Below are 12,803 nucleotides of genomic sequence, written 5' to 3' on the forward strand. Positions count from 1 at the left end.
AAAATAGAGGGATTTACATTTTACAGCAAACAATTGTGATTTAATGTTGTGCTTTTACAAGATGTGCAAGTTCTGTACACTCACCTTCTGCAACGTCACATACGTTAGCGTACACATCAAGTATCTTTTTCCTTCGACTTTGAATCTAAAAGAGAAGAGATTTGTTGCATTATTTTTTTGGTCATGAGAGTAAACAAATGGCACACGGTAGTACAAAACCTCTGGGAGACCCTCTTTTCATGGCTAAAGGGATTATCACGTGATGTCCTCAAGAGTCATTTTTGAAGACCAATGGAAGAGGATGCAACAATTCAGCAAAAAATAAACATGTTTCTGCTTTGGCTTACCACTGCTAGAGAACTTTCTTTCAATCTGTTCTTCTGTTAGATAGTGTCTTTTCTATCCTAAGTTCTTCTGTGTTTTGTTTCTCTTTCAGACTGAAGGAAACTCCAGATAATGAGGACAAATTCAATGTCACATGTGCAGGAAAAAATGCAAGGGATTTCCAGGTAAATTGGAAATCAGACTGAAATTGCCTTCATCCAGCAATGTAAGAGAACTTTAGAGGGGATCACCTTTTCTGTCTCTGGCATAAAACTGCTTACTGCGTTGCTGATTAATTAGATATTTGCTTTCACAATATATTACTTGTGTGAATCTGAAAGATTTTATGGAGAGATAAAAAAAATCAGTAGCACTTTAGACAGGGAAAATTCAAGGTCGAGGGTGCTGTTATCATTTTTGACAAGAAAGAGTCTCAAACTAAAAACTTGACATCTTCTAAGCTGAAAATGGACATTTTGATGTAGTTTCATTTAGCCAAAATATTCTCAAGGTTTGGCCTTGGATTCAGCATGGATTGAAAATAAATGTCAAAATGTCAGGAGTTCTTGGGGGCTGGAATTGTCATCTCTCTGCCGGCTTTCATTAGGACTGAGTTCTCTGAAAAGCTGTCATTTTGATAGGACTCCAGCATTATCTCCACAAATTCACCACTTTTCACTGCAAACCAGGATGAAAAAAAGCTCTACTTTTTTCACTATTGGGTCTTTTTTTTTTTTTTTTTTTTTTTTTTTTTTTTTGGTAGGAAGATTTTTCCCATTTTATTTGGACTGTAAGTGGCAGGACACATCAATTACTTGGATTAATAGACTTGCAGCTGGAGACAACAAACTGGCTGCTCCACCCAATGCCTGTTTCACAGTAGGCCACATTACAGGGAAATGCAATACAGACACTGACATATTCTGGGTACAATTTACATATGCTAATCTTTGGGATTCTGATGTACATTTGATAAGCTGTTTCAGACGCTTATAAACAGACAAATTTCTTTTAAAGGATTTTGTTAAAATTCATATAAGACAATGATTAGATGCCTATTTTCACTCTCTCTTCATTTTTAGGACAAGGAATGAGGGTAAAGAATTTCAAGCAGAAGAAAAATTACGCAGGATGATCTTTTTGCTTGAGCCAGAAGATGGGAAATTTGTAAAGCTTTTGCTGGAAGCAAGCAGGTGGATTTGGGTTTGGCGATCCTCCATGTGGTAGCACCTTGCATAATGGTTTTTGGTTTAACCAGAGCAGCGTTGGATAAGAGCAGGCCTTCAACTTTCATTACCCCTCCCAAAAAGCTATTTAATACTCTTTCTAGTACTAGAAATGCTATTCAGTCTCTAGTCTCAAGCAAATTACTGCTTTTCTAACTTCTGGCAACTGGCTTAGATGTGGAATCTTAGGTATGGGCTGGGGAATCTTGATGTAATCTGCACTTTCATTGACAACTTTGTCTTCATCCTTGTTAGCAGGCCTCAGCTCATTAGCAATATGTAATGACAGCAGGTCTGAGAGAAAAGCTCATGTTTCAGATGTACTTATGAGATACATAAATTACCCAGGAGAATGTATCTACTATGTATAGTCTTTAGAAGGCAAGCTGTTTCTTATTAAATGTTCTCAGTTCCTACCTGCCCAACTTATATAATGTAATTTTAAGTGTGATAATGTTGGATTTTTACAGAGACCTCATAAAACTGAATTTTAAAATAGGAACATTAGAGTAGTAAGTTATTTTCAGATAGTCTAGCTAACTAACTACACACAGAAAAAGCATCTTTCTTAGGCTGAGACTTCGTGTGTCTGGCTTCAGCTGAATAATGAGCTTTTTTAGAAAATCTGAGAACCATCCCAGTGAAGTAAAACATGCAAACAAGATGCAATTTCAAACCTTTTTTATTCTTCACAAAACAGCATCTCCCTCATGAGGAAAGGCTGAGAGACCTGAGACTCTTCAGCCTGGAGAAGACTGAGGGGAAATCTGATCGGTGCTTATAAATATCTAATGGATGGGTGTCAAGTGGATGGGGCCAAGCTGTATTTGGTGGTGCCCAGTGTGACAGAACAAGGGGCAACAGGCACTAACTGGAACGCAGGAAGTTCCATATGAACATGAGAAAGAGCTTTTTTCCTTTGGGGGTGACAGAGCACTGCCTGGACGCTTTCCTGTGTGACTTGCTGTAGGAAATCTGCTTTAGCAAGATTCAACAGTCTCGAGTTCCCTTCCAACCCCTGCAGTTCTTAGATTAATGACACAATTTTGTCCTAGATAATGCTATTTTTTTAATTATTTCTGAAGTTCTAAAAACATACAAAATGTCAGAGCAAACACTTTCTTTTTAAGAGCAGATTCATCTTAATATAAACTAAACACTGTGTGGGTGAGGGAGTGCCCTAACCCTGCCTTGAGTAGCCTAAGTGAGATAAACTGCCCTGAACAATACAGATTCAGCAGGAAGAAATGAAGGCCTTCCACAGCAAAACGAACAGTGCATTTACATTGTCCTTAGGAGCACAGGAGTGATCTTAAGCACATATGTGTTTTTGGAAGTTACACACACACACACACACACACACATACACATACAAAAAACAAAACAAAACAAAACACCGAGCACAACTCCAGATACTGCTGAAAATTCCAAGGCATAGAAATAGCCATGCCTCTGAGTCAAGACAGGCAGATGCTATGCTATTGTATGACTTCAGCCCCACTGTCCAATTATTTTTCTGTCTGATTTTCTGTTGTCAAAGTTGCCTTGGTGTTAGTTATGCTAGCATTAACTATACTGGGGGTTTGCTGTTTTCTTTTTCTTTCTTTAGACTGTGAAACATACAGTGCAGAAAAACAGAGTTACTTCTCTTATAGCAAATGTGCTTTTCAACCCTGAACAGTATTAATACACCTACACAGACACTCTCTTCAATACTGAAGGAATTTCATATGCTATTATGCAAATAAGAGTCAGCAATAAAACTGTCAAAAGAAACTCTCTTGTATTTTGTGGATTAGTCCTATCTGTGTTATAGTGCATTTTTTTATAGTTTGCATCTTGTTTTCTTTAAAAAAAAAAAAAAAAAAAAAAAAGGCAAAAAAACCCATCACCACCACCAATAAAAACACAGAAAGCAAGTTTCAAATTTGAAATCTCAAAATTGCCTTACCCCTGTTGATTTATTGCTTGTAGAAGATTTATCTCTGGCCAAATGCACTAAAGATAACAAGCATCTCTCTGGTGTCCCTTGCTTGTCAACTGCAGCTTCTTCATCACTATCCATGCTACGACTTAGAAGTCGTTCATTCTCAGAAGATGCATCATTTTCACTGTAAAATGAAGGATAAGGTTGTCTTAGTGAAGTCTCTCATGGTTTGACTCCAATCATTTCCTTTCTGCTATCCCAGAGTAATGGAATAAAAATGTTTTCCATTTTTTATTCCCCTGAAATCCTGTGAATGTAATTGCATTCATCTTCTGAGGATATATGTGCAATGCTCACCAAGTTGCACAATCATGCTTATCTTGCAAGAATCCTTCCATAGAAGGACTTCCCACTGAGGACAGTGTTTGCCTCAGTGGAGTTGTGTTATTCAGCACAGAATCTCTGTGGGCTACAACCCAGAGCACATGGTGCTCAAGGTAATGTTTCAATGTATGGTGGCCTTGGTCACTTCTTCCAGAAACTAACCCCTGGAGCTCTTTCACTGACACATTTTTCCTTGATCTACCAGACTAGAAAACTACTTCTACTTTGTTCTTCATGAATTTCTCTGTACCAGGATAAATGGTGACTCTGCCCCTTTCCTACTTCAGTCAAAATGAAAGCATCTTTATTTTTTTTTTAACCTACCTTTTAGCAGCCTTAGCTGGAGTTGCTGTAAGTTTTTCAAACTCTTCTTTCTCAGAGAATATCACAACATTATCTGTAGATAAACAATTAGAGAAATTTACATTGGCAATGAATATTCCAACTGGTGTTTTGTCTGAGGAGCTACTTTAGCTGGCAACCTTGCTGCAAATGGAAATCTCTGCTACCTTTTGAATTGCTATTGGAGGATTAAGTGACATTCTGGAAGTACAAATACTATTACAAGAGGGCTGCTCCAAAAATAATGCCTCCTATTTTATGATGTTGGCCCACTGTAAGAAGCGGATGTTGGTGGTATGGCAAAAGAGGCTGAACCTTCCTGCCAATATCCCATTACATGTTGTTGCTGTGACAGATGGCAGAAGAGGGGTTCTGAGACAACAGCATCTGACATAGAAGTGCACATGAAACAAAGGGGTGTCAATGAATTCCTCCATGCAGAAAAAATGGCACCCACTGTCATTCATCAACACTTGCTGAACATTTATAGAGACCACACGGTGGATATGAGCACAGTGAGGTGACGGGTGGTGCATTTCAGCAATGGTGACAGTGATGTAAAAAGCAAGCCATGTTCTGGATGGTCATGCACCGCTATCACACCTCAAAATGAAGAGCATCTCAATCAGCTCATCAGCATGAATTGATGGATTATGACCAGGGAACTATGTACGGAGCTAAGTATCAATTTGAAGGTTTTGGAAACAATGATGGCAACACTGGAATATTGCAAAGTTTGCACCAGGTGGGTCTCACTGATGCTTACACAGTAACAGAAGGAACACCCTATGCAAGTTTGTCAGAACCTAATGAACAAATACTGGGCTGAAAGTGACTGTTTCCTGTACTGCATCATTACCAGTGACAAGACATGCAGTCACCATTATGAGCCAGAGTCAAAATGATAGTGCATGGCGTGGGAACATGTGAATCCCCCACTGAAGAAAAAATTCAAGACGCAGCCCTCAGCAGGTAAAGAGACATGCAGTGTCTTTTGCGATAGGAAAGGAGTGGTCTTTCTGGATTTTCTATACCTGGACAAACCATCAACTCTGACTGCTACATCATGACACTGATTCTAGCTTCCAGAGTCAGGCCAGAGAAGAAAACATTTCTCTTGAAACACAATAGCACCGGGCCACACATCAGTTTGAAGACCATGGAGCACATTATCAATTCTGGCTGGACTGTCCCACCACACCCACCATATAGTCCAGATTTGGTGCCTTCTGGCTTCTATCTGTATGGGCTGATGAAAGATGAACTGCATGAGTAACAATTTTCTAGCAACAATGCCACTGTAGCAACTGTGAAACAGTGGGTCATTTCCACTGGTGAAGATTTTTACAAGCACAATATGCAGGCTCTTGCTCATTGCTGGTGAAAATGCATAGCTAATGGTGGTGACTATGTTGAAAAAGAGTATTCTGTAGTCGAGAATTTGCTCTATCAAGTAGTGTTTTTGTGCTCTTTGTATCTGCTGCAGTTTCCATGGAAATAAATGGGACGTCAGGGGGAAATTCTTTACGGAGAGAGTGGTGAGGTGCTGGAACAGGCTGCCCAGGGAGGTTGTGGATGCCCCGTCCCTGGAGGTGTTCAAGGCCAGATTGGATGGGGCCCTGGGCAGCCTGGTCTAGCATTAGGTGGGATGGTTGGTGGCCCTGCGTGTGGCAGGGGGGTTGGAGATTCATGATCCTTGAGGTCCCTTCCAACCCTGGCAATTCTGTGAATTCTGTGATTCTGAGGCATTACTTTCAGATCAACCGATGTACATAATTATTTTGTAAATAGACATTGAATGGGGGAATTGTAATTAAGAGAAATGCAATATGGATACTTAAGCCCAATGGCACCTTGGATAGAAAATGCAAAACTAAAGCAACTTATACCTTGTACTTCTTTCTTCTCTTCTTGAGTATTAGCCTGAGCTTCGACATTTTTTACTGAGTGGCTCTTGCAACAGGCTAGAATGTAAAAATAACAATAATTATTCTCAGAAGCTATCTAAAATAGCATTTGCAGCAAAAGACTTGTTGTGCTGAACAATTACCTTGAGCAGAAGGTTTGGTTTTCACAATGTAAAACATTATGATGAGGACAATGGCAATTGCCATTATGAATATGGTAGACATTGCAATTATCAGAGCTGTAGCCAGATGTCCTTGTCCTGAAAGATCTGCTGGAAAAACAAATAGGTATTTTTGTAAATAATCATCTCTTCAGATCAAAGAATAGTTAACAGTTCACAGTCCACACTACCGTTAGAATTTGCACTCTCATTTTGTTGATCTGTCTTGTTTAAGCATTGCAGAACTAAATGCTACTTCTCAAAGGGGAACTTTCTAACAATTTTCAAAATTGTGAATTAGGCTACAAGAACTACTTAATAGTATTCATTAAAAATATTTAATCAGATGATTATACAAAGATATAGAAGATGGTATTATCTGCTAATAATACAAGAAACTTTATTTACGCAGGAGTAGCAGCCTTCCTAACAGTGAACTAGTGAAACAGTACTTAAATAAAAACAAACAAAAAATACTAAATCAAAAAATCTCCACAAAATGGGCTGAGAGATAACAGGTCCACTGATATCTCTGACTGCCTCAAAATCTTTGCAGTAAGGAGAACACAATGTATTTGTGGAATAAGTAATTTTTTTTTTAATAGACTTAAAACACAGCATGGCTGCAGGGTGAATTTAAAGTAAGATATGCAGAAAGATTGAAGCAGAATCTGGATGGACAGGTCAGAATCAAAAATTCATAAAAGAATGCAGAAAATGTCAGGTATACTAAAATACAGGAAAATAATTTTTCTGAAAACATGATCTTCAGGACCTTGACAAAACAACCAGGAAGATCAATATGGTCAGTACCTCGTTATCTTTCCTGTTATGTGTACTCATGTTCAAACATTTTAAAAACCTAATAATCATAGAGGAGAACAGTTTAGAACAGTTCAGTAAGAGACTAGCTTTACATGTCCATTTTTTTGTCACCATTCTAAATGAGGCTTTGCTGAGGCACAGTGCCCTATCTGTACCACCACAAATAATGTGCTAATTAATTGCTGGCACTGCCCACTAATGTCCAAGTGCATTTTAAGTCAGTCCTCCTAGAGCAGCAGTGTTGATTAACCAAGAAATAAAAATTAATTCTGAATTATTTTTAATAGCCATCTTAGAAATCCAGAAAGATTGGCAATGAAATTCACAACAGATATCATCAGTTCAGTTGCACTTTTGTTGATACTATTTTTGAGACCAACAGCTGCCGCATTAAATCCAGGAATGTCTTCTTACCTTTGTGAGCATGCTGGTAAGGTGAGAAGGTACTTGTGCCAGAGGTGCTTGGGAAAATGGCTGAAATGCCAGAGCTAGCCCCTGCACCTGCAAAAGAAAAACAGAAATGCCATAAACTTCCACACTTAGATAGTCAAAGCAGTATCTTAGCCCAGGTAAAGAGAGCCTTGGCTTTGCTTGATTGCATTTCCTGTTCGTTAGCAAAGAGCCACAAATTCACTGTGGCTTTTTGAAATGTTACTAACCCCAGTATGCATTGCTGGCATGTTGAAAATTGTATGTAGAAGATAATTTTGCACAGCGTCTAGAGGGAGGAGAAGAAGTCAAAGCTCATGAGCTGTTATGAGCATAGACAAAACTCATCACGTGAATGTTCTCATGGTTATCCTTCACTAGCAGGATCACCATGAAACTCTGATAGTAAGCAAACCCTTACGACAGTAAAACCTAGCAAAAGCAACAAGCAAGACTGTTGAATGTCCTTCTGTTTCATGAAGCTGCACTGTCTTAGAAGTAAATATGAGAATTTCTGCCATCGAGCTGGATAATTTGTTTCTTATGATCCCTTCTGTCAGTCTAAATCTGTATCCGAGGGGGAAAAAAACCTTCAAAAACAGTGAGATGAAGTACCTCAAGGACTGTTTCTTGCTGGCAGAGTGAGGTTACCCAGTGGAGATTTTCCTTGGGTAACTTCTACAGTTCGGTTTAAAAGTTAGGTAATATTTTTATTAATCTTTCACATGGTGCCATACATCACAATTTCAAAGCAGTAAACCAAGTCGTAAACTAACATCTTTTCACAATACTAGACAATAGTGAACATTACTGGGAATAAGGTTGTTGATGAGAACGTCGTATAAAAATACAGGGTGGTATTGGCATAGAATTTGAAGAAAGGCATGAAAACACTGGGTTTGGAAGAAGACATTCTCTTGATTCTCAAATAATTTTTCAAATAAGTGGTGAGGAGGTTATGCAAACAGCCACTATGAACAGCCAAGGAAAACCATCCTCTGGCTGGCAGCAGGGATAAGAAATCCCTTCTGCTTTATATTAGCTGTGCACAGAAAAAGTCCAGTGATGACATTTAAATTCAGCAGACCCAAAGCCAGAAGACTGCTCCAATCACACAGCACATGGCTCAGCAAGCTGGTGTGGCAGCTAGAGTGGCTGAGAACTCACCGAGTCATTCTTTTGACCCAGTAAATATCACAAGAAATTCGACCCACTAGGTAAAGTTGACAGGAAATTAAGTGGCCTGGAATGGTCTGAGAAATGTTCCATGGTTAAGTACAAAGAAATGTACATGCTCTTCAAATTAAGAATAATGTTTCCCAAAAAAAGGAAGAAAAAAGATATTACCTAACATAAAACGTAGCTGCATGTAGTAAATGCAAAGTGTACATTCTTAGTGTCCACAAAGTACAAGATGCAGATGTCTTCAAAAGATATTTCCTTTAATAATGGTAAAATTTCTTTCAAACATCATTTCTTGAAAGGAAATGAACTCATATTCGCACTGAAGGAATTTTTGAAACTGACAGAGTGTTTTCATAAAGCTTTAAATGCACTAATTTGTTAATTCAGATGCCTTTAGCATTATGTAAATGACAGGCTGATTGCCTATATCTTGTTTCTGGTCCCTTCCCTGTAACAGGGTTCATTCTTGGAAGAATTATTTATAAGTTCCAGAACCTGCAGCACAGCAGTGGAGCATCTACACGTCAGTAGATGAAGATGCCATCCGTCTGTAATGGAGGTTAAAGACAGGTACTCTGTAAGATTGCCAGTAATTCTTCACAAACTGAAGTGAATCACACTTAGTTTCAACCTTGTGCTTACTCATTTCAGCTGAGCACTGGAAGCAGTCTGGTCAATGGCCAATGCTGCAGCCAGAGACAAGTCTGTTCTTTCATGCCCACAGCTACTAGGCTTATGCCTTTCTTGCCACCTCCTGGCAAACCCAATTACAGACAATTGCAATTCTGTGCAGTTCTTACAGGCTGCAACAAGTCAACAGCAGCTTTCTTTCCACTGCCTTTCAATTAATATGGCAAACTGCTCTGCTCTGTCTGCCTGCAGTTTATCTAATAAGCTTGAGTTCATCTCATTATAAGCAGGGTTTATCATGCTCTCTGCTCCTTCGTTTGAAATGTGGAGTAATTGAAGGATTTCTGCCTAATCCTTCAATCATTCAATCACTTGGTATTGGTAACGTAAGGTTTTTCATCTGTAGAAGGAAGGAGAGCCTTGGTGGGATGTCAGGAAGCAGCACCTCACAGGAATGGTAATGGGGAAGGCTGTCTGTCCTTCAACATCACTGCCACCCTTCATCCAGCTCTACCCACATGAAGATATTGCATGTTGCCCACTCTACACACACTGTAGCCTCTCCAACACACAAGGGTGGTCATTTTCATCCTTGGAAGAGCCTGCATAAAGGATTTTCCTTTGGTTAAATGGGAATGGGGCTATGGTGCTTCTGTGCTGTCTAGCTGTGGCAAGAGCTAGCCTGATGCTGAAACTCAATGGCCTTTCATATATGCCTGTGTGGGAGTTAGATATTATGCATATTTTAAGTCTATTATCAAATTTAATAATTTGGTATATTCATTATGAGCCAAGACTTTTCTTTAGATGTGGCTTAGGAACATGTGCCAACTCACACACCTGCACTACAGGGGGAACCAAAAATGCCAGCTTCTGCAGAATTTCAGTTCATGCCTTTTTTTGTTTGAGCAAAAAGAAGCAAAGTAACAAATAGAAGCAAAGCAAAGCAGTCTTGCAGTACACCATGACTCCAGTGTCAGCTGTTCCTGTGCACATCCAGTTTTGTGTTCAGATACATTATTAACTTTGGTTCCAATACAGATGACACTTATATTCTATGAAGACTTAGAGCTCAGGCAGAGACATCCTAACGTGCCACAGCACAGCATATGGAAATAACTCTGTTTTAAGCTCCCCAAAAGACTGATGGCTGTAATATAGCTGTGCAAAGGAGTGGTTTATATTCCTAGACACCTGTAAGTAATATTATAGGAATGTGATAAAGACATTAGGAAGAAGGTTTATCAGTGAAGCTTTGTCATTTTTTGCATTATGTTTTTATTAAAAAAAAAAAAAAGAAGATATCAGCAGAGTCTAAATACTGTTTCATTAAAGAACAGCATACACTGATTAGGAGAACAATTTGACCTGTATTCAGATTTGAACATTTGTTGTTCGTTTTTGTTTGTTTGTTTTTTTAACTTGAAAGATAGCTTTAACTTAAATAGCCATGCAGACAGCCATTCGTCCCCATAGTGAACAAATGAAGGATAGTAACATAACATTTTTGTTTTAAGGAACCATTCTGCTTTGTGTAACAGGACTATTGCTGTTGTTTATGTATCTCAAGACAGATTTATAGCAAGAACAAATGTGATGATGTGCCAGATCTGTGGGACGAGGAGGGCACAGGGAGAGGAGGGTTGCCCAACATTCCCTCTCACAAGTGTTTGTGCCTGGAGGAAATCTGGTGCAGCAGGGACCATATGTGCTTCTGACATATGTTGCTGTAAGTGGCAGCTTACTGGTCCATGCAAAGGACTGCTGCTCCTCGCTAGCAACAGCTTTTCACAAAGTTTATTTAATACTTAATAACACACTATAAAAATACACAAAGTGTGTATGCAACAGACTACCAAAGTAATCCTGAAATACAAAGTGTTTAAAAAACTGCCTTTATGCCTCTATGTGTCAGCTCCTTGCTATTGGGAGCAGTTTCCTGTCTCTCCTTTCGCACCCCACTTCCTACAGCCATGGCCCATTTATGAATGGCAATCCATACTTGTTACTGCCAGCTGAGCTGTGCCTGAAGGCACTGTGGCCATTTTAAAGGAGTGAAGTAAGATAAAGCACCCATGCAAATTAATAACCAGCAGCCTGAAATACGAGATGGAAAAATATATTACATTGAGTTGAAGTTCAATAAAGGTAGAAAGTTTATGGCTGACAACGTAATCGGAAACTAGATTATAACTAAATCTAGTCATAAATAAAGACCTTGCTATTTAGAAAGCCCACGTCAGAATTTACAAATTAATGTCAATCTGTATTCAGATACTTACAAAAAAGGTTTTCAAACTTAAGGGAACAACTTCCTATGGAAACCCTGTCCATTTGGACAGTCATGGAACTGAAGCTGCCATCAAAATCCAGCTGCTCTTCAAGGCATCTACATATGAACTTAGTAAATAAACATCATCCAACTCTAATAATATTACATATAGCAGAAATTAGCTCAGGCACTGGAGAACTACTTGTGTGCTTTGGATTTTTCTGTTATTACCAGGAGACATAAAGAATAAAGGCAGTTCAGTCCAATATTTACTGTAGCCTCAGGCAGATTCTTCAGTTAGTTTAGACAGTTCTTAAATTGGGAAGATCGAGAAGCAAATAAATTGCCTTATAAAATTTGTGATACCCTAACCCTAATCCCTACAGACTTTAGTTTCAGATCTGGTCGTTCTCACTGTAAGGAGCCACTACTGCTCAGACACTTAAAAAGATATACTTTATACTCTCATGCTTCGTAATGTTTTTGTTTTTCTCTCCCATTATTTTGCTGGGGCAGGGAAAAGTGCTGAGGACAGTAGGCTGTATGGCCTTAGTCTGACAATTTATTTCCTGTTTTGTTTAAAATTTACTGGGAGCTTTAATTGTACGGTACTATTATGTTGCAGGTAGATGTGCAGGGACACAGCAGGCTTGTGAGAAGGGATGGCCCAAAGTCCTCAGAGTTTTCAGGTGAGCTGGAATGGGACCAGAAGTGATACCAAGTGATACCTGGGTTCAGCTTTCCTGGCAGCTCAAGAGAGCAAAGACCATACTTGATCCTCAGATCTTTTCCCTGGAAGGTTTATGGCTGAGGCTGGCCAATTTTGTCCCAATATTAGGTATAGACAGGCCCTGAGGAAATGAGTACGAGGCCACACCACCAGTGAACAATAAAGCACTGCCTTCAGTGTTTCTCCTATTCCACATGTAAAGAGGAATGGGGTGTTCAGAGATCAAACAACTCAGAAATAAATAAATAAATAAATAAAGGAAAGTTTGTTAGCTCCAGCTAACAAGCCTATTCATTTGTAAGCTTAATTTGAAACAGAAGGAAAACGTCCCGATGTTGATCATATTACAAAAGGACAAAACTGGCAAGAAAAGGAAATTAGTGATGCTTTAAAGAATGGCGAGTTAAAACAAAAACCTATGAAATAATGATTTTTCACTAAGGCAAATGTTTTTGACGTTA

General features: G+C 39.0%; 1 protein-coding gene across 3 annotated transcripts in view; it reads right to left on the bottom strand.

The window, feature by feature from the left end:
* Nucleotides 1-12,803, bottom strand: part of EDAR (ectodysplasin A receptor) — a 72,876-nt gene that overhangs the window by 3,919 nt on the left and 56,154 nt on the right. For 2 of the 3 annotated variants that reach the window (XM_031605158.2, XM_090128229.1), the window contains exons 6-11: nt 7,511-7,597; nt 6,254-6,382; nt 6,093-6,167; nt 4,186-4,258; nt 3,502-3,661; nt 85-145 (exon numbers count right to left, since the gene is read on the bottom strand). In XM_031605158.2, the coding sequence (XP_031461018.1) occupies nt 85-145; nt 3,502-3,661; nt 4,186-4,258; nt 6,093-6,167; nt 6,254-6,382; nt 7,511-7,597 (585 nt within the window). The remainder of the gene's footprint in view (nt 1-84; nt 146-3,501; nt 3,662-4,185; nt 4,259-6,092; nt 6,168-6,253; nt 6,383-7,510; nt 7,598-12,803) is intronic. The other variant, XM_090128237.1, reaches the window with a different exon arrangement.

The sequence above is a fragment of the Phasianus colchicus genome, chromosome 1 (assembly GCF_987193195.1).
Source record: "Phasianus colchicus chromosome 1, bPhaCol1.hap1.1, whole genome shotgun sequence".
In the NCBI taxonomy this organism is placed as follows: domain Eukaryota; kingdom Metazoa; phylum Chordata; class Aves; order Galliformes; family Phasianidae; genus Phasianus; species Phasianus colchicus.